The sequence below is a fragment of the Sturnus vulgaris genome, chromosome 7 (assembly GCF_052056855.1).
Source record: "Sturnus vulgaris isolate bStuVul1 chromosome 7, bStuVul1.hap1, whole genome shotgun sequence".
NCBI lineage: Eukaryota > Metazoa > Chordata > Aves > Passeriformes > Sturnidae > Sturnus > Sturnus vulgaris.
Genome location: NC_142249.1, coordinates 21907983 through 21930909, shown reverse-complemented (window position 1 = coordinate 21930909; position 22927 = coordinate 21907983). Strand labels below are relative to the sequence as shown.

Sequence of the window (22927 nt, the reverse complement as noted above, 5' to 3'; positions counted from 1 at the left end):
GGAAAAAAATGAATGTTTCCCACTTTTTGTTGTTCTGAGTGATTATTATCTTCTTCTCAAATTTATAATGGTGTTGGTGTACCCATGAACTTTATTGAAGGGTAATTATTGTGGTAACTGAAGTGACTAAACCCAGAGAGTGACAATGTTCAGCCAGCTGTAATTTTTACTGTTTTGATTGTTTTGTTTTAGTTTTTCCCCCAGTTCCGGTTTAGAATCAGTGAAGGCTGAGCAGACTGTGAACATGAAGCAATTGCCTTTTTTGGCTTACTTCAACATATAATGGCATCACTCAGGCAATGGATTGTTGCCATAGAAACTGAAATGCAGAACTAGAAGCAAGCTTGAGCTGCTTGCAGTATTTTTTCAATTGCAGTGTCATATTCCCATGGGCCATCATGGAAAATTACTGAGCTGTACTGAATCTGTCAGAGTTTGTTTATGTCTTCTTATTAAATGCATCTATTTACAGTCACTCTGCTTTTAGTACAGGTGTTTATTGAGAAATTTCCAGGGAGAAATAAATAAAATCAAGTCTAATGAATGCTCTGGTCTGATCCTCAGAATAATGAATCTTAGTGATGTTGTAAATAGAAGTTATTTTGAGAAATGGTGACTGTACAGTGTAGCAGATAAATGGGCAGAGATATTTGGGTCTTTCAGAGGTGTCTAAGCAAACAAGTTAGAAGCTTTGACTTATAAACAAGTCGCCTCAGGATGACAGGTTACACTGTATGAGCTGCTTTGGGCCTGTGCATGCCACTCCCTGTGCCAGCACACTGATAATCAAACAGTGCTTGAGACTAAAGAGGACTCACCCATCAGGGTGTCAGACACCAAATGATGTTTTTAAAGCCCATCTTAGTTTTGTGAATCGTCTCTGAGCAGAGGAAAAAATGCATTGTAAATGCTGATGGACAGAATTTGTAGCTGTGATGGAGCTTCTGTAGCTGCACTGGGGAGGTGCTGTATAAACCCCCTCAGCCAAGGGCATTTTCTGTGTGCTGAGCAGCTGTAGTGCAGGGCTTTTGTTTCCACTCTCTCATTTCCTTTTTTTGTAAGCTCTTGTCAAAGTAAGGAAAATTTATGTCTATCTTCTTTATCTTTTTGCATCATCAATATTCCTCTACCCTGTGCAGTATATATTTATATAGGGAATTATATAGCTGGTCATACAGCCTTGTACAGGTCACTGATACAGTTTAAATAGAAGGATAGACAAGAGTAAGTCTCTAATGTTTTCCATTTATAAATCCAGAGCTGTGATAAACAACAAGGAAAAGTTAATGAAGTTAGCTGAACTTCAGTGAGATAAGGGCTTTTAATCTGGACATGATCTCAAAGTTCTTTAAATCCAGTATAAAAGCTGTTGGTGACCAACATCAGTATCTTGGGTGCAGCTGGGGGAGAAGGAACCACTGTGAGGAGGCTTAGCTGGAAAATAAATTATTCATAATTGTTTCCCATGCCATCAAGCTTGATATCAAAAGGGAGTGAGGTAGGATTTTAATATTACTGTTATTATTAACTTGCAAATATTGGTTCCTTGCAGAAATACTCACTTTTGTACAAATGACATTGCTCTCTCGTTTTCTTCCTATGTGTAACAGATAAAAAGTGTCAAGATTAGGGTCTTGAGTTCATTTTCTTGTGATGTTATGGCCTAATCTGTTAAAAGATCCTGTGGTGAACACCTTTGAAGGGTGTTTTAGGATGGGATTTTATTCTGTTTTTTCAGACTCGAGAAAGTAACACTAATTTCTTTAAAAACTGCTTTAGAAAATCAAAAGATTCCTTTTTTAGGCTTGGAAATTCTTCCTTTAGATCAACCTTAATTTGGAATGATGCTGTTTAAGGTGGTAATTGTAATCAACTTGACATTTTGAAGTTTTTTTCTGCTCCATTATGTATGTTTATTTTTCCTTCTTCCCCCTTCTTTCACATAGACGACAGAAGGCAAGAGAAAGGCAACAGAAACTGTTGGCTGAATTTGCCTCAAGGCAGAAAAGCTTCATGGAAACTGCCATGGATGTTGGTAAGTTTTTGTGTGGTTCACTGCTTGCTTTTATGTCTTTTCCCACATGTTAGTATTAAGGTTTCTACTCGGTTTAAAGAACAGAGACACACACATAAAACCCCCAACCATCAACTGCTCTTAACCAAACAGGAAACCCTTCCCTCAGATTGTACTTTTGTATCCACTTGTTAACTTATCTTCTTAGGGAGCTTAACTTTGTTTTTAGGACAGAGATTCCTGAATACATGATTGCTAAGGAATAGATTAAATCTATAGGACATAAATTTATTCCTAGTTTTTGTTAACATATAGCACATGAAATTATTAAATGTTAATTAAATGTGATATGTTTTAAAGTATTTGCCTTTAATATAAAATGTCCCCAAATTAGTTTGTCTTTTTAAGATTGTATTTTTCTTTAATCTGTAGTAATAAAATTTAGGATTATTTCTCCATAGAGCCTCAAAGTTCAATAAGGTGAAAATTGCCTTTTAAAAGTGTTTATGGATTTAGGGAAAGCATAATTTTTGGATCATCTCAGTTGTTATGAGTGATAACATTGTATTCTATTTCAAATACTGCCTTTACAGCACAATCGGGTCAAGTAACTGGGAAACTTTGATTCTTAAGTCACTTAAATTTTGAATTCTTCATGTTGCAACTTTCAAATTGATGGGGGTTTATATATGAAATCAGATGTGTGTGTATATATATATATAGATATAGATGTACCTGTCAATAGCTATATACCTATATTTGCATAAATACTTCCATGCATAAATTTTATAAGCTATGTTTTAAGATAATTGCTTTGATTTGGGGATGAATCATGGTAGCTAAATCAGTAAATTACTCAGCATTTATTTTTGTGAAGGACTACGAACACTTAGCTTTTAGTTATTTAATATTAAATTCTCAGGTAGGCAGACCTGGGCCTTTGTGTTTATGATTCTTAAAAAGTTCTTGGACACGGAAATTTAAATCGCTTGCTTCTTAGTATTTAAAGAATTAATAACTTCAGATGCCTCAATGTAAAATGTAGTGTTTGTTGTCAGTTACATCAGATCATGCACAGCACTAGATAGAATCAACTTAATGAACTACATTTTCATAAAGTTAATTCTACATAAAGACATTTGGCAACAACGTAATAGAATTCCAGGCACTGTGTTAACTAATAATTACTTCACATTTTCACTAGCCATTTTCAGTGTCTTCTATGTTGTCATTCCATTTTCTGACTTCATGAAAATACACTGAAGTAGTACTATAGTCCAGTCCTATCTTTTATGTTCTGACTGGCATTAAAATAGCTCTCAGAAAGTAAGTTGATATCCCATTGTAGCGCATGGGGTTTGTTAAAAAATGTAGATTAAGTTTTGCCAGGATTATTTTCTTCAGCTTGTTGAATCGAAGTGGTTTGTTTAGCTGTGAATGCAGTCTCTATATGTATGATACAGAAAATTACTGAAAACGTTGCAGAAACTGTTGTTACTCTAATTTTAAAGCACAAGACACAGTAAACTGAACTTAGTCTTTCTGGAGTGATTCAATTTAAAACTACTCTTATGTAATTCATAGGTTTACCCTGAATCATAACAAAGCAATGCTGGAATAGCTGTTTGAAAATAAAAAAAATCCTTTCATACTAAAATCAGTAGGAATTTATTCCCCTCTTGCACAAAGTCTGTTACCTGTTACATTTCTTATAGATTGAAGCCCAGCAGTAGGTTTATTTCTTAATTTTGTTGACTTGTAACAGTAATAATACTGTCAAAAATGCAGGGATGGCGAAGCCTCAGCTCCCTTGTTTTGTCACTGTTTCAGTTGGTGTCATTTGGGCAAATTCATGTTGTTATCATCATACTCTTTTAAAACTTAAACTATGTAAAGTAGATGTGATTCACTGGTAAAATGTGAGAACTGTTGTAACTGGTTTTGGGTATAGCACTTAAAAACTTCCTAATACCTTTCTATTGATAGAGTAGAAGACTGGAAATACTCCGAAAATAAATATGCTTAGGAAGAGATAGGAATAATGGAGAATAGCCAAAGCTTAAAGGTTATTTTATTATAACCGATATACTTCTTATTTTCTCAAGGGTTTAATAAAGTGCACAGAGGCACTGTTAATCCCCTGAGGGATTCCTCTTTGATTGTTGGGATGTTGCAATGAACATGGCTTAAAAGGAAGTTAACTAATTGCATGTTAATTATTCAGTAGTAAATGTGTCTCATTTTATCAGTAGAATTTATTTATTTGAATTGAAATACACAAATTCATCTGAGATTCTGAAAGTAAAGGTTGGCATTTTCTTTCACGTAGTTACTGTAGAAAAAAATTCCAATTATGTAGCACTTTCCATTTGTGCTCCCTGTTACTTTCTATTTATATTCTGTGACATCTGCAGAACTGCATTGCCATTCAAGCTTGCCTGGAAGTAATTAGGTGAAATTTAGAAACAGTTATGTTAATGAACTACAGTAGAACAGCATCCACTGTGCTGTCTTTAGCTGTTAGGCCTCAGGATAAACAAAAAAAGGAGGAAAATAAACCAAGAGAAGTGTTCTAAGAACAGCAGATAGAGCTCTTGAGGTGACTGAGGGACTGTCCCAGAGAGTCAAAAATGTGGTGTTGGTTTCAGCTCCAGAGGATTTCTGCTCCTGGTTACAGCTCCTCTGAGCTCTTTGAGAGCACTGCCTCAGGGTTTATCCTTGTGTAACTCTGTGCAAGAGATTTTTGAAACTTCATAACCTTCAGAAGGGACTTTCTAAGAACAAAACGAAACCACTCAGTTCTATGTTAATAGTAGCCTTTAGCAAATTACAGTTAGATTTGTAAAGGTGTCTGAATTTTATAAAAACAAAATATTATATATTCCAGGCAAGCTGCTCAACTACTTACCATATTAAAAGTTTGTAAATCGGATGTTAATTATAAATGCTAAGATATCTTTCATTTCATCAATAGTTTTCATGTCTCTGAAGTGGCCAGTGTGATTTGTAAATTTTTTAATGCATCCTGATAAGTATGCAGATGATCTTTTATGTCTTTTTTACAATGTGTATTTTAGCAGGATGTCATTTTGTCCTTCATTCCTTAGTTAGACTTAAAAAGAAGCTCAGAGTTTTAATGCAAGGTGACATATATTTCCTAACACTCAATCTTCTGAACCCAGATAGAAAAATAAATTAGGTACTGATCTCTTGAGAATATATATGCTGGGTCAGGGCAAAGAATATTAGCATACTAATGGTTGCTTTGATACCAAGGGGCTGCTTTGACACAATGTGTACAGCAGGACAAATGTTGACTACAGTCGGTGGAGATTGTGAACTATGTTTCCTGTGTTTACAGAACCCTTTTGGTTTCAGGGTTTTGCTGTGTAGAGGAAATAATGGAATACATCTTTAGCTCTGGAGAGTAGAAATGAAATTAAATTCAGGTAGCAATACATTCTGCAGTACATCAGTGTGCTAGTTTTTTGCAGATTGATCAGTAATTTGTTAGGAGGTGGGAAGTGCCAGGTTTTTGTAACTTTGTGTCTCTACTTCCATTGGTGCAAAACTAAACAAAGTGCTAAATAATTAACTATTAAAAAACTCTTGGGACTACAGGGTTTGGCTCTTCCTTGGATTTCTGTCACAGTTTAAATTTGTCCATCCTCCTTCAGTGTTTTAAGGTTCATATTTATTCAGATTTGTGAAATAATTCCTGAGGACAAAGAAAAGTTCCAGAACCCACTGTAAGTGGATGTGGTGTACTAAAATAAAAGACAAATCTCATGACAGAAATTTGATGAGCTGATATCAGTACCATGTGTCTTACCTTGTATTTTTCATTGGCTCCTTCTTCACACACTGACATCATTAGGATGATGCCATCAATTAGATTAAATCTTTGGAGTTAGTTTAAATGAGTAATTGAGGTTTATCAGAGTCTATTCAAAAAGGAGTGAGGGGTTTTGTTTGGTTATGTTTTTTCTGGTTTGCTTACGTATTTGAGATTTTAATTTCTTGCCAATATCCCTTTGTTTTCTTTTACTAGCTCAGGTGCAGATTATTTTATTATGAAGTCTTCCTTGATGCTAATAGCTTACTTTCCTTGAAAGTTCATTGTTTGACAGAGTAGCCAAGCTACATCTACATCTAAGTAGTTGTGAAGGAAACATACACTTAATCACTGAGTTCTAAAATTAACTTAGCCTGATTTTTATGTGCCTATTCCCCATAGGCAATAAAAGTATAAATTGCATATATTGAACTGATTTTAAACACCTTTTAAATCCTAACTTCTGGGTTTTTTTTCCTTGAGGTCAAAAATATGCATAATGAACGAATGATATTTTGTAAATTAAATATTGACAGATTTTGATGACTTCCACTGAATTGCTCAAAATCAGATTGGTACATTGTATTCTCTTTCTGTGCTTCTGAAAAATATTGAATGGTTGCATATTTTTGTTGTATTGGCAATATTTTAGAAAAAGAGGGAAAAGAAAACTGAAACTCTAGTCCTTGTCAATTTGTGCATTTGATACATAGGTGTACATTATCGTGCATTACACAATTGAGGTGATGTTAAATATAAAATATAGCATTTAGGGTTTACTTCCTCCCTTCTGTGTTACCATTTGCTTCTAAGTTTCCTGGATGTTTTGGACATTTGCAGTTGATGCATTGTGCTTTTTATTTCATTGTACATCTGGCTTCCACTAGATGGTGATAGACATGTGTACAATATTAACAACTGCACATCAGTGAAGATCAGGGTTCATTTTCATATGACCCTCAATAACTGACTAGGAAATCAGTACTTACTAAAACAGTGAAATTTTTATTCAGCCCTATGAGCAAGAGCATTCCATGGAGCTTTTCCCAGCAAAGAACTATTCTGCCTGGCGTCCAACACAGCTCTCCTTATGGCAGCAGCCTCCTGTGCCAAACTTGTAGTAGACTTTCAGAAGACAGCAGTTCTCCTAAAAGTAATTCTGCATGAGGACTGTTGCTCTACTCAGGGTTTTTGGATTCTCTATCCGGTACCTCAGCCTACTTAATCAGAGGGATAAAGGGCATGTTTGAAGGTGGGGAGGAAGTATTTTCCTTTAGAAAAATTATGTTCAAGGAAAGACACAAAGAACCAACATATTCTAGATCAAGAGCCTCACTGTATGTGTTCCTGAGCAGCCAGGAGTGGATCATTTAGTCCTAAGGTGTGTTTCTTTCGAGCCAATGAAGAATTCTTATCTTTGATTGTAACATAACATAAAATGGCTTGCCCTGAAATCAGCACCAGCAACTGCCATGTGATCAAAGCTATGTCAAGTGCAGTGGCTTTGATATTTCAGAGCTGGGCCTTAGCCTTGAACATTTCTGTGTACCTAGGAAGGAACAGTGTGGTCCATGAAGAAAACAGGCATATTTCCTTCAAATGGTTGTTTCAGTCAGCTGTGAGCAAATCTGGTTTTACTAGAGTCATAGTGTTGCCCTTCATCTCTCTATATTCAAATTTTTCAATATAATATCTAATGAAATAGAAGTTAGATCTCTGTTCCATGGAAGTTTTAGAGATCAAGTTTAATACAGAAACTCAGATGAAACGTAATTGCACAGGGAGTAATTTTGCCTATGGAAAAACATGTACTTCATTTTGTAGGTTTCTTTCTTGGAAGCAGAAAGGTTTGTTTCAAGCAGCTGACAATGTTTTAGTTATGGATAAACGAGAGAAATTATTTTGCAGTTTTTCATCACGACCTCAATGCAGATGGATTGCACATCCTCAGTTGGAGATGGAAATCCTCAATTGGATTTCTTTACTTCTTTTTAATATAAATTTTCTTATTTGTTTTCAGAATCACCAGATGCTGATATAGCCATGGAGGTAGCTACATCCGAACAGCATGTTTCTGAGGCAATATATGACTGTGTTATTTGTGGACAAAGTGGCCCTTCTACTGAAGACAGACCTACAGGCCTAGTGGTACTATTACAGGCGTCCTCAGGTATGAATGTGTGGCTTGTAGGAAAAGCAGTGTTTCTGCAGCTTTAGTGTGTGCATAAATCCTGTTGTACCTCGTGAAGTGTGGAAGCACAGGATTTCCTATTTTTTTTGTGCATGGTTCTCTATGAGACACATAAGGAACTTTTTAAAAGTTTGGGGAAAGAACAAAAGTTTTATTCCCTCCTACTTTCTATTACCTTTTGCAAATGCAGCAGTGCATTACAGACCTGCAGGAAAATCAGTACTGGAAGGAAAAGAAAATTAAACAGCTCTCAGTGTGTCTGCATGTAGATATATGGAGTGTTAGTGGATATAGATGTTTGTGTATGTGTATATATAAAGTACAAGTGCTAAAAAACAACTTGCAGTATTTAGATTCTTTAATAAGTTTTTGCTTTTTAACATCAACAAAGCGCATTATATTTACAAACCAGAATTGCCTGATTCTTTTCTTCATTGTTTATCCTGTTGTTACCCATGGCATTGTGTATTGCTGCTTTTCTTCTCGCAGTGTTGGGGCAGTGCCGCAATAGCACTGAGCCAAAGAGACTCCCCACGACTGAAGAGGAGCAGATCTACCCCTGGGACACCTGTGCAGCACTGCACGACGTGAGGCTCACGACTCTGCAGCGATACTTCAAAGATGTAAGGATTTCAGGTCAACAAGAATACCACTTCACAAAAATTTGTATGTAAAAAGATAAATGAAATTACAAGTTAGGGTTCTCCTGGTTTTATTTCTACATTTAGTGAATGCTTTTTCATGTTGCAGTCATTCTGAAGTGTTTACATTTGATAGGGCCCTTATTTTTAAATAGTTTCTGGCTTTCTCCAGTTATATTTTTGGCAATAGGCATCTAGTATATCTATAAGCTACAGAGTCATTAAACATCCACACAGATACTCTCTACAAGAAGGTATTTCACAATCCAGTGTGACCACACAATTGAAATTTGGGTTCACTGTCTAAGTTGAATCGTTAAAAAGCCGGTATAATCACGGACAAAGACCCTGTAACTAATTAAAGTTACACTGGTATGTTTATTCACTGGCGGGCAGCACGGGAGTCACCTCTGAAAGGCGTGACCTTGCTGAACAAGGTTCTTTGCCACCTATTTATTGCCCAAGATCTTACATACAATACATCTGCATAACCCCAGCACCTCCCATCCCCACCCCACATTAAAATGAGCCCATCAGTCCTTCACATGTGTGCAGCTCCTCTCTTGAATTGGGTCAGTGGTCTCGAAGGATGAAGTCAGGAGAGTCTTCATGAGGTCTCGGTGACCCTCTGGCACGATCCAAGGCTCCATGCTTCCTGATTAACAGTTGACTTACTTTATGTTCCTCTGTACATAAATTTATAATAGCAGATAATTATACCAATTAGCCCTAGCCTAAGCATCTAGTAATTATTAACCTACCATTTACCTACCTAACTTACATCTTGGTCATGGAAACTACTTCTACCCTTAGCAAAAATCATAACTTTTTAAAACTATGATTCAAAGTAAACACCAGTTCTCTTGTAGCCGTTCAGAGAACCCAGTCAAGGAATTGCTCTTAATCAGGTAAAAGTATTTTGGAAGCACAGAATAAGTGGAAAGAGTTGTTTTAATCTGTAACAGATTTATGAGCCACTACAGAAAAGGGGAGTGTATGAGTGGATGAGACAGAGAAACCAGCAGAATGCATCCTCTTCTACTGAATTCTCAACTCTGGGCAACATCTGAAGTTCAATTTTGCATTAATTGATAGTAAATGTCTGCTTTGCAATTCTGTTGGCTGTTCCAAACAGTTTTGCATTACTTCACAAAGCCAAGTTACAGCTTTTCACATTTAATTTTGAGAACCAAAATTGTTGCTTAGCAGGACATGTTCAATTGTAGACTTTTGTGGGAGGGCTACCTGTGACTTCCCTTGCTAGCACCTGAAAGAGCTGAAAGATAATACACAAGTGTTCTGAGAAATCATTTTCAGGAAGAATAATATGGAACCTGTGACCCCAAATTAGCTTCTATAGACTAGTCCGAGGTGACATGCCTGCTTTTCAGTGTATCTAACTAAATAATGAGCCTTTAGAAGATGAGATTGCCTTTAAAGTGGAAAAACGGGCAATTTTTATCTAACACAGTTGCTAGTTTTTTCATACTGGCATCCACAGATAATTAAAATTTGCCAACTGCAGCCAAGCTTGCTTATGTAGATTAATGTAAAATTCATAATTGTTTTGGTACAGTCCTAAAAATTGGTCAGTCTTTTCAGAAAGAATCTTATACTAAAGAAACTATGCATTTCCTTGCTAGAAAGTAAAACTCTGAAAGACCTAAGCGAGAAACTGTTTCTTAGCAAATGATTTTTTAGCTGAGAAAGAATCTGTAGATGAACTTTTTTCTTTTGACATTGATGATACTGGTTTAGTGTTTCAGACAGTTAATGAGTGTTTTTTCCTGCTGAAGTGATAAAAAGCATTGAAGTAGTGCTGAAGTGGAGCTTTATTTTTATATGTTCGCATGCTACAAGTGGATGGAGTTCCAAGCAAAATGTTACCAAAACTTGATCTTACTAAAGTGTGTATTTCCCTTTCTGTGCAGTAAGACTACCAACAGATTAGACTAACATGCTCTGTAATGCAATGAGCAAATGCATCCTACTTTGAAAAACTCCAGTCCTGATTCAAACATCAGTTGAATTAGCTGTTTTTGATTTCATGTTTCCAGGTCAGTACTGTGCTAAAAAAAAAAGTCTCTGCATGAAAGAACTAATCCTTAAATTGCTTTGGACATAAAAATGGAAGCATCTGCTCGTGTCTCGAGTGTCTTGCTCAGCTGAGCTAAGCAATAAGAAGTCTTTTTGTTTATCAACTGTGTCCTTCCTCTATTAGATTTGGGAGGCAAGTGAATAATTTCACTTAGATGTAAAAATTTTAAGTTATGAAATATGATCTAGCTTATTCTGCTAGAAGAAAAATAATCAACAAAAATGCCATTCAAAAGCTACTTGCTGCATAGAGATTGGACAAAACAGATCACTTCTTTTCATAGAGATTCCATCTTGCACTTTCTTAGCTGGAATTTGATGCTTGCTGTCAGGGAGTAGAGTTCTTGCCCATTAAAGGAAAAATCATTGAAAGTGGTTATTTTTAATATGGAGAGGTATGACTAAAGAGTAGGAGATAAAATTTCATACACTGAATTGATGGGCCTGTTTCCAGAATCACACAGTACTCTGCAACCAATAGCTTGATATAGGTGTGCTCCATGCCAAGCCTGTGGCTTGCTTTGGACTCTATTTCTGAGCTCAAGAGTAATAGAGTAAAGCCATTGTGGTTAAGACTTTGAGGTTGTTTTGTTGGATTTTTGGGCATTTTTTTCTTTTTGTAACTGCTACTCAGTAGTCTCATAAGTATATGCATAAGTAAATAATGATTTTTCTTAATGAAATATTGGTCCTGTGGGGCTTAGCCAGGTATATCATACAACATTATTAATACTGCAGTCTACTAAATCATGCAGGAGCTAGCAGGAGAAAGTCTTTCTTATTTTAATGGCCTGAGAAGCTCACAGCACGTTATGGATGACAGGTTGAGGCATGGTAAACAGGAGCATGTCCCATAGCTAAAATTTGCAATTTTGTTTTGATTTCCTGCTCATATGCAGGGAAAAAAAAAAAGAAACTAGGACATCCTTAGAAAATGCAAGTATTGGAGTTATTCATGGTACTCTGATTTTGCATCATACATTAAGACCGTTTTAGGGTCAGTCTACACTAAAAATTATTTTCCAATTCTGGTAGCCATAAATCTTTCTCTGTTCTATAAATGTATAGCCAGAATGTACATTTCAGTATGTATGAAATTTTTGAGAAATGGAAATTTAATATTTAGACGGAGTGTAGTCAGATATTCTGCAAGAGAATTTTCTAGAATTCCTTATAAATTTGTCAGAGGTGATTGTTTATTCAGGTCATTATTTTCTGAAATTAAAAAAAATACCAGTTGGGTAACTTTTTTGGACTTGTGGGCTTAAGTGCAGTCTTCCAATAAGGCCAGCATTTTCAAAACAAACTTAGTATACAGCCGAGTTCCCTAAAGAAGTATTTGTTCTCTTTTCCAGTTATGGTGAGTTATATATGATGCTGTTCAACAACTCATTAAAACCCCTAAGTATTTACATTGAATTATAGTACAGATTGGGGTTTAACAAAGCTGAATGAAACGTGTTGGAACAGTATATTGCCCTTATAAATGGGATAACTTCTGCTATTGGAACAGCTGTTGGAGTTAGACCCAGCTTCATGCAGTAATACAAGAGATTCCTTAAAGAAGTTTTTACCTTAAGTGATAAGAACTGCAGAATTTTAAATATTGGAAAGAATAGCATAATAGCAGCCATGTTATTCAGCATAGATTAATATCTTTTATAAAATGGATTTTTTTTCTTCATTTCCTCAACATATCTTTTAATTAGGTAGCATGTAAATAAAAATCTGTCTATCTTGTAAATCTTGAAGTTTTGGTAAATACTTTTTTATCTTTATATATAATTGTTTTTTCTTACTGTTGCTTTGTTTTAGAGTTCCTGCCTACAAGCAGTGTCAATAGGCTGGGAAGGAGGTGTTTATGTACAAACCTGTGGTCACACTTTACACATAGATTGTCACAAATCTTACATGGAATCCTTACGGGTAAGTAAAACTGAAGATCACAGTTATTTATTTGGATCTGCACTGCTTTTATTGAAATCCATTGGATTTGTGCTGTTCAAATCAGATCAATTGATTGTTTTGCATGAATGTACAGAATGGTTTTATTATGTTTCAAGAACTTAATAATTTAATCTCTTACTGCATCTTGACATTATTAACAAAAGTACTTTCGTTTTCAGTTATTCTGATATATCAGAAAAAATCTTGTACAAAATTAACCAGCACAAAAAAATAAAGACTAAGTGATGACTTCTTGTTTTATATGAACCAGCATTTTTGTTCAAGCTTACTTTACAGGATATTTCTTCAGATTTTGGGTTTGGTGGGTCTTCAGGTGGGGTTTTGTTTGTTTGGGGGAGGGGGATGGTTGGTGAGGGAGAGTGGTTGTGGGTTTTGTTAGTTTGTTTTTGTGGTTTAGGGCTTTTTTTTGGTAATTTTTGTTGATTTTTTTTAGCTATACACCTGAAATATCAAGCTAAAAAACCCAATAATCGTTTGCAAATTTCAGCTACATCTTCTTTGTTTTCTTTTAGAATGACCAAGTCCTCCAGGGTTTTTCAGTGGACAAAGGAGAATTTACCTGTCCCCTGTGTAGGCAGTTTGCCAACAGTGTTCTTCCTTGTTATCCTGGAAACAACATGGAGAGAAGCGTTTGGCAAAGTCACAGTAACAAATGTTTGCAAGATCTTGTGCAAGAGGTGGAAGACCTTCAAGAGCAGCTGGGAACTTTCCCAGTAAGCATCAGTGTAAGGCAGAAAGATCCTTGTTAATTTGCCTCTACTTTTCAGTTTTTACATTAAATTGCATTTGTGATCTCTTAGAAACCTGGCAACCTCGGAAAGTTCATTTTCTTCTGATATTGAAGACAACATATTATCGTTTTCTGATCAAGAAACTTAGGGCATTTACTGCATTACCTACTAGAAATTAACAGTTGAAAGCTGTGACAAAATGTGATTAATATAATTTTTTTATTGAGTATATTTTCAGTTTTCTCCATACCAATTTCCATAGAAGGAAGTAATGCAATATAAAATATATTTATAATTTCCATGCAATGAATAAACAGATATAGTCTTGTAACTGGAAGCTATTTAAACAATGTCTCTTAAGAACTTTGTAAGTTATGGACTATTTGTTTTACAGAAAGAGCAATTTGCAGATGCTCATGTGTTACGAAGCTTATGAGGTCCTCTGAATGACAGAATAAATTATATTAAATTCTGTTACCTTCAAGTCTTGATGGAGATGCTTTCTGTTTTTGTGTACCTGTACAGTACAAATAAACTTTAAAATAGCACAAGCACTGAGATTCTTAAACTTAGGAGAGAGACAAAACGTTTGTTTTCATATTCAGAACAAATCAGAATAACTTTCCAAAATATTCTGACACTTCTGTGGGACAGAATACTGACTTTTAATGCATTTTTTTCCATAACCTGCAAATGTGTTTTACAAATACAAAAGTGCTACACTTTACAATCAGCCACTGCATTTCTTCAGGTAAAATTAACTAATCTTCTTTTGTGTCTTTGTTCATAGTCTGAAACCAACCTCAGTAAAGAAATGGAATCTGTAATGAAAGATATAAAAAGTACCACACAGAAGAAGTATACAGATTATAGTAAGACTCCTGGATCACCTGACAATGATTTCCTGTTTATGTATTCTGTAGCTAGGTGGGTATGTTTTTCTTTTTACATTTTTCTTTTGTATTTGATATTAGTCACTATATAGCTTTCGTTTAAAAAAATTAAAAAAAAAAAAATTCATCCTCTCCAAAATGGACTTTTTGAATACACAGTACATCTAGGTTACATTTCCTGATTTTCATATACAGCAATTATGCAAGATATGTGCTTCTCAGTTCATCTTTACTATGTGCAGCAGTGGCACAAAACCCAGAAAACATTATGCTGTATGCGTATTTAATTTTCTTTTTAATTCGAGGTTTTGCTTGCCTTATATCAAAACTTTATGTTTCATTTCTTGTTTTACTTTCCTTTTCAAATCTACTCTATCTTCTGCAGAATGAGATTTTTTTTCTGTATCACTGCCATATTGCTAGTTTTTAAATCACAAAGTTTTTTATCTCTCTGCCACACATTAGTTTTATTTACTTAAAAGGAGATCACAGAAGGAGCTTTTTTTATTACAGCAGCAACCAGGAATTTCTCTTCATGTAGTCTTCAGACTTCTAAAGAAGTGTCGAAACCAGCAGCATTTTCTTTGTGATGTTTGATTGTCGTTTTAGAGCTGTCAGTGTCACATACACTCTCCAAGAAAATCAGTCCCTCCTTATTATACACCATTGATGTTGAGCTACTCTGAATGGTTAATCTATTCAGAGTTACTGTAATACCAGGTTTTCCCATAAGAACTTGAAATACTCATTAAGCAAATAATTTTCTAAACTCTGACTTCCTGATGCCTTCAGGAAAGGTGCTGACTGCAGAGGAACTGCAAACATAGAAGTGATGCCATTGAGTAACATTTTTTTATTGCAGTTTCATACAATCTGATTGCTGAGTGTCTTTAGTATATAAGCAGTGAAATATTCAAGGCTTGGCTAAGCAGGACTCTGGGTAATCAAATCTAAGGTTCTGCTTTTCACAGAAGGTTAGACCATCTAATCTCCAGAATTCTCCTCTGACTTGAATTATTGTACTATTCTATTAAAAGAAATACTATCTGTATTCTTTCAGACTATTTTAACTGATACAGAAGAGCTATGAAATTCTATACATAGCAAGCTAAAGGATTATTTTATATTTTTAAGTGGTATATGCTATATGAGGATAAGTAATGTTGGGATTTTTAGCAATTATGTGTTTGATCAATACAATTAAATACCCTTCCAAAAATACAGAGGACTCAATGTTTCACATATCAAAGTATGATTACTTGTAACCATAACTTGTCATGCCATTTAAGATACAAAAATGGTGTTACAATACATTTCTGAGTGCAATGTTACATAACTTTTCAGATGCTAGCTAAACATATTTTAAATGTATATATACACTATTTTTATATTTACACACAGAGCTCAAGATTTGTTTTCATTCAAAGAGTTAAAAGTACCTCAAACCATAACAGCATTTCATTGCTGCTTGCTCTACTGGAGGGAGAAATCATGGTTGACCACTAAGATTAGGATATTTCACTTGTACTCCTTGTGATCTCTTCCTGTTAGATTTGTGTCACCAATTTTCTGTTTATCCATGTTTGAAGAATTTTCAGGTTGGATCCAGCCTTCTGTATTGTTCCTGTAACTCATGAGATCACTTGTGAGGGAGCCTGGCTGATCAGCTTCAAGGTTGTTAACTTGTCTCGCTTTTCAGTGCAGCAATCCAGATTTACATGCTTCTACTACTTGACAATTACCTAAGAACTACAGGGTTAAAAAAATTAAACTTTTAAATAGACATTTTAATATAACTTTACAGTTTGTATTTATGGAAATAAATCTGTACATCATCTTCCAAACTGGAAGAGTTTTCTTTGTATGCTTTTATTATATGTTTAATTTTAAGTAATCAAACAACAGACTATCCATGATTTAAAATGACATACTGAAGTAATTTACATTCTGTAAGTTATTCCTGTCATTGGACCTGTTTCTTCTTCATTTCCATCCAGAGTTGTTCTTGAGGTATCATTACAGAGGTAATGATACTCTTATGTTCCTTACCAACCAGTAACCTGTAAACGTTTCTAGTTCCAGGTGATATGAAGCATTTAATTGTTTTTGGTCAGACCATTCTACAGCTGTTGCTCAGTTTTTCCTGGTATTTAACTCTTGTTTAGATGAGCATTTGAATACAATGATATTTTTAATAACTTTGTATAGTTCCATGTGAATTAAACACTCTTAATATTCTTATAAGTCATGTTCCATTTTCAATCAGAAAATGACATCACCTCCTGTCGTAAAAGATGCTAGTTTACAGCTGAATGGCAGCTTTGCAGTGGATTACTGCAGGCTGGAATGGGAATGTGAAACGACACATAGGCAGTTGCTGCAGGTTATTCTTTCTCCTTCAGGAAAAAAGGAACTTAGTTTTCTTAATTTTTGCTTACCCAGGCATATGTCACTGGTAGCAGAGGAAAAAAAAATGACAAAGGAACTCTATACCACCTTGTGGGAGGGCTAGCCTGCTGTCTAGCAAAAGAGGCATTCTGGGTCTTGGCATCCTGATTTGCATGCACAGCTGGAACACCAGCTCCTTGGCTACCCCCTGCTTTTCCAACAGTCATATCTGGTTAAATTTGTAGCCTTTTCATGCATTCTTCCCCGTCTTTGCTGACATTTATGAGATTAGTGTAGGTTGTCATTCCCAAATCATGTGTGCCTAGCTTTAATTTTAACAGTTCCAATTCAAAGCACTGGAGACTGTGGTGGTATCTTGGAGGACTGTGTATGTATTGCATAGGTTTCATGCTTTTGTTGGCTGTGCAAACAAACCTTTGGTTTTTCTGTCAGCTATGTATAGATTAACGTAAGAGCCACGTGTTCTTTCCTTCTGAGTCTGTGTCTCAGGATCTGGGGGTTTTCCATGTATGTGTTGTATTTGTAAATTGAAGTGAGAAATGGGATAGTGCTTAGTATGCTTCATCTGTCCCAGTAGGAAGAGCAAATCCATCCAAATGTATTCCCTTTCTGGAAAGGACATTTCATTTTTACTTCCCCCTACTCTGTTCTGGTATGAATTCTCAGAAATATGAAATCACCCTTCCACACCCAATACGTTCCTTTTAATAAAAGCCCCCAGGAAGGGATGAAGTAGGTCTGGTTTTTATCAGTAGTCAGGGCAGCTGAGCAAAATCCATTTTCTTGAGGTGTTTTCTGTGAGTGAGGAGGATAAAGGCAGTGTTCTACAAAATTTTTTGCTCCAGTGAATGACGCTGAAATTTCTAGATAGGAAAAGAAGACACTTCTATGGATTTTCTTTCTCATTCTCTTTCCTTCATGTTGAGGAGTCTGAGATAGCAAAGGATTCTTTCAGAGACCACTCTGTGTTCCACACTTCTGTCAGATGCCCCCAAGTTTTCTTCATTAATTTTCTTCAGTAAAGGGCAGAGGGTACACAGATCCTCAAGGCAGAAGGGAGCTCAAATTAGGGAGGAGATAGGTACAGATGTCAATAACTTCTGGAGACCAGTCTGAGTGTAGGATAATTTCTGAAGGATAAGTGTTTATTTTCACAGAAGATGCTTTCTCTACTGTGCATTTTTATGCCAAGTTACAGATATGTTTTGAGAGAGACATCTTGAAGGAAAAGGTTAAGAAAGCTGAGCTGTAAGGTGCTGCCTTTGAGGAGCTGGGGACAATGAAGAAATGCAGGAAGTGAAACTTGGTATCTTATATGTGAACAGAGTATATGATACAGAAATAACTTTCCTTACATTCCTTATATTAAAATACACTACAGGACACCTCATATGTACCAGCAAGAGGTATTTTTCAGAATTGTCCCTGAGATTTGTTTTGTGAAATGGCACATATGCCTTGGTGAAAGGGAAATTTAAAATTGTAGATCTAGAAAATTATTTTTAAACATTCAGGTAGTCTTTTTGATTTAAATCTTAATTATCTTAGTTTTAATGGAAGACTGTCATTGATTTTGTTCTCCTAATTAGTTATCAGAAGGTTCGTAGACATAAAACATTTCTGATTTCCTTCATATTCCCATGATAAACTAGCACATGCTGATCTACAGTTGCTATTTTGTCCACTAATATGAAATCCCTGGCCCTGCTTCCTTGCTGGTAGATTTTCAGAAGTTCAGTGAGCACTGCAAATCGCCTGAAGAGTGGAAAATTCCCCTGTCACACAGATGCCCTTATCAGCAGCAACCAGATGGAGCTCTGAGCAGGCACATTATCAATGTTAAATTGCCTTTTCTGAGTAGAGAGGATTAAAGCATTCCTTCAGAAATGGATGGCATAAGCTGCAAACTTAGGGATAGGAATATTCAGAAATGTTGCTATTTTAAAAACATAGGAAAGTATCTTAGCAAACACTGCATATCAAAATGTATTATTCTTTCAAGTTGATGAAGCTGAAATTCTTAAAAATAATTTGTTTTGAATAAAAGTAATTCTGTAGTTTCTTCTTAAATGTATGGAGGGGGAGAGGGGGATGTTCTTAGCTTGGATACATTATGTGCCTAAAATTCTAGAATAGATTTTAGTATGGATTCAGTCACATTTTATTTAATCTAAAATTGTTTCATTTTTCATTAAAGGACAAAAATATGTTTAGAATGAGATATGCAATTTGGATTGAATTAGCAAAACAACACTTCAGAATAATAGAATGATATTCCTTTACTTTTCAAAACGTATGTTGACTTACTGAAACAGGTTCTCAGAGAATATAACATGAATTGTTTGCTCCAAATCTTGAGAGTAAAAGATAATGCAGTACTGAAACATCCAATTCCAAAAGTAAACAAAATTACCAAATTTGGTCTAAACAATTGGTGCCTAAGTATCAGACTACAGTAATACTAAGAAAGCAAGCATCAGTGTGACATGCAGAGATTCAGTGACACAACTCCTGTTTCATACTAATGAGCTGCAGTGAATAAGCATTTCATTCAGAATTAACCTCCAAGGCTTTTATTAACGAGCTTATCTATAAAGGGCAGTGCTTTAATTCTAATTTAGACTGTATTCATATTTAGTTGATGCCATATCCATTGTACTCTCTGATTGTTTAAAGTGAGAGAAAAGCTCTGCCAATAAAGAGAACACTTTTTAGATGTGTGTGATTGACTGAAAGTTAGCCAATCTGTATATTGGCTTTCCAGATTTGCACATAAATTCCCTTATTATACTGTGTGTGCATACAGAAGAAAGCCACAGAACTAACATTTTTTTAGCTCTTCTCTCACAATTCAATTCAGTACTATGTTAATATAGTATTTAAAATCATATATGACAATATCTTGATAATGTTGGTTTTGTTCTGAACTGTATTTTGGTGATATTTCACAATAAAGATTAGTTCACAGTATTCTTTTATTTAGTGTATGCTGGGAGTTTGTCATGGTTCATTTGTGTCCATAGAAGCTTGAATAATGTTGTTCCATTCAATACTGCTATGTTTTTCTTACAGAACAAACTTGGAACTTGAGCTGGTCCATCGAGGAGGAAATTTGTGTTCAGGAGGTGCAAGCACAGCTGGGAAAAGATCATGTTTAAGTAAGTTCCATGTTACTAAATGCAGTATAAATTATTAGAATATTGAATAAAGATGTCTGATTCTTTCTGGTATTTTCTAAATTACATCAACTTTTTCTTTTTAAAACATTTTTTTTCTGACATAAGGAGTCTTTCGTTTTTTGTTTCTATTAGAGAAATCTGAAAACTAATTTGCACAAATTCTTCATTAGAGCTGTTCATGACTTGTGAGTACAGTTATTTAGAAATCAATTGTCACACTATGAATGTAACATCTCTTAATAAGTTTACATTTTTGAGAGTAACACTAGAAGTGTTTTAAGGGTGATGCAAGAAAGCTTTGTTTCACCCTGGTTGTTGCTAGCAGTAGGAAAAAGTTTGTTTTCTGAATCCTAATACAGCTCATGACTTGGTGTCAGAAATATGCAGCTACAGGGTCCCGTGTCTTTAATTTGCCAAGTTCTTCCACAAAGTTTCTCAAATTTTCTTTCATAGAAATTTTCAAATCTTGTTATTCTGAAACCTTTAATAACTGTCAAATAAAGCAACATCTTGCTGCCAGAAGTGTTTTTTTCTTAAAAGAAAATATTTTAATCTTTTACTGGAATATAAAAGTTAGAAGTGGACCTTCTGCCATGAAAAATTGGAAAGCCCAGAATACTGCTACTACTATTAATCCTTATTTAAGTCAAGCTTATGTAGCAATAGCAGCAGATTCTGTAGGAAAAAAAGAAAGCTTAGACCCACTCTGTCTTTTGGTACAGAATTTCTGGGGGATCCTTTCCTCATCCTTTGAGATGACAAGCCACCAAAGAAATCTCACTAGGTGCTCTGCTGTCCTTATTCTCTTTAGGACAAAAGCCTTCTGTTGCTGCCAGGAAACGTAGTTCAACTAATTTCATTCATGTGTTAATTTAAAAAGTAGTTTTAAACTATACTGCACCTTGTCTTTCCCCACCATAATTACTCACCTTTCTCAGCTGACTTGAAAGTACTTGAAAAGTGCATGTGTAGAAAGAACATCTCTAGATCATTGTGTGCAAATTCAGAGCATTTAGTCAGCCAGGGTTCTGCAGATAATTTATACTTATATTACAGAGTATTTTTATGTATGGTCACCTAGTAAGATGGACACTTTCTCCCTGAATTTTAGCTTCTTAGTAATGTGTTACCCATTTCACAGGCCTGTATTGGGAAGAACACGGATGAGCAGGTTAGGTGAAGATTTCAGCTTAAGGTGGAAAAATTTTTGAAAGTAAAAAAATTTGTAATGATGTTACACATAATGAGAGTGTGTGAGTTTGTTTTCACATGGCTTTACTGGTAATAAAATTTCTTGTCATTTTAGAGTTTAGAAGAATGTATGCAGGGAAGTGGCCAGTAATCTGCAAGGTCATATTTTTATCCCACTGATAGTTTTTCAAAATCAGGACATCTCAGTTTTTATGTGTGATTTATATTTTAAGATAAAAGTGGAATGTCATTACATCTTAAAACACTGAAATGTTTGACTTTACATCAAATTTTTGTTACATGTACCTATTTAAAAGCTAGCTGGCTAGATAAACAGATCTAAAAGAGAATGGATTTTCTGATGGTGCTTCATCAACTAATGTCACTAAGTGCTGGAAGATGATGATTGTGCAGAGAGTGCTTGAACCCCTGGATTGGTGGGCAGCCTCCTTTGTGTCCATCTCTGTAGCTTCACTGTTGCTATTTGCACTACATCAGGTGATACAAAGGGAGAAACTATCTCAGAAGTGTTTTTTTCTTTCTTTGGTGTTATTTGAAGAAAAGAGAAAGAAAAAAATGCAGTCTGGTAGCTGACACTAGGTGGTTTGTATAATACATTATTTAATTTTTTTCTTAGTCTTGCTCCACCATCTCTTTAACACATCCTCTTGCATAAAGAAGGACTCTCACATTCTTAGGACCTGACTTTGTAAGAAAGCATACCTTTTGCTGACAGTCTGTGAAAAGATTTGTCAGGAATTTTAATACATATTTCTCAAGCCCTGAAATGCAAGGAAAATACTTGAATCACTGGAGAATTTTCTTTGTGGATAATTACAAAATTGGAAATGATACATGAAGGATGCATTTCCACTGGAGAATTGTCTTATGCTGGACAGATACTTCAGCTAGGTGTGACCATTTTAAGTCCTGTTTAAATTCATACATCATATTTACCTATTTTCCCTGCCTTTTTAGTATTTTGCCATTGACTCTGCATGTCTCAGAAAACGAATAAATTTTCCTTTCATCAAAATAGATTACTGGAACAAACTAAACTTACTAAATTTACCAAAAGTTAGAGATCCTTCTCACACATAAGAAGTAATGAAATTGTCTTCTTGAAGAGAAGCTTTAAGATGACATAAACTATTGCTTTTAAAAATATGTGCTAGTTTACAAAATACAAAATGTTTATAAAATACATCTTTTTTTATTGGAAAGCCATTGTGAAACTGTGCATTAATTGTCTGTAGGAAAAGTAAAATAGCCCAGTAAGGAAAACTTTGTTTTCATAGAATCACAGAGGCTTGGGTTGGAAGGGATGTTAAAGACTATAACCTTTGTATTTAGAATTCTGTATATATTTAGGGAGAAGAAATCCTTTTCCCCACTATGTGATTTGATTGTTTAAATATACTTGTACATTATTTGGGGTTTAATCTGAAATTGCTAGATTATTGATTGAAAAGCATATTGATGTTTTTTTTAAACCTAATAACATATCTTGATTTTATTTTATTTTTCTACTTACAATACATTGCACTTTGTTTACAATATTTTTCTGTTCCTTTCTTAAACAGTTGTGTAATTTTGAGTGTGTTGTACTAGAGCTTTTTCCTTTAGCAGTTGCTAAAAGGATTGTAGTCCTGTTTCTGAAAAAGGGGTGTGGATGGCATCTTACCACCATACACTTGGGTTTTTCTACAGTTTTGGGTGCAATGGTAAATTTTCTAATTTACATCGAAATCAGTCATATTGGGCTTTTTAATATTTAT

At 35.0% G+C, this 22927-nt stretch overlaps 1 protein-coding gene across 4 annotated transcripts in view; it reads left to right on the top strand.

Moving 5' to 3' along the window:
* UBR3 (ubiquitin protein ligase E3 component n-recognin 3) overlaps positions 1 to 22927 on the top strand; it is a 103512-nt gene that overhangs the window by 50020 nt on the left and 30565 nt on the right. For 2 of the 4 annotated variants that reach the window (XM_088168050.1, XM_088168047.1), the window contains 7 exons: positions 1947 to 2035; positions 7870 to 8019; positions 8530 to 8663; positions 12594 to 12704; positions 13259 to 13459; positions 14268 to 14404; positions 19852 to 19937. In XM_088168050.1, coding sequence (XP_088024176.1) covers positions 1947 to 2035; positions 7870 to 8019; positions 8530 to 8663; positions 12594 to 12704; positions 13259 to 13459; positions 14268 to 14404; positions 19852 to 19937 — 908 coding nt within the window. Of the gene's footprint in view, positions 1 to 1946; positions 2036 to 7869; positions 8020 to 8529; positions 8664 to 12593; positions 12705 to 13258; positions 13472 to 14267; positions 14405 to 19851; positions 19938 to 22927 lie in introns of all 4 variants that reach the window. The other 2 variants (XM_088168048.1, XM_088168046.1) reach the window with 1 other exon arrangement.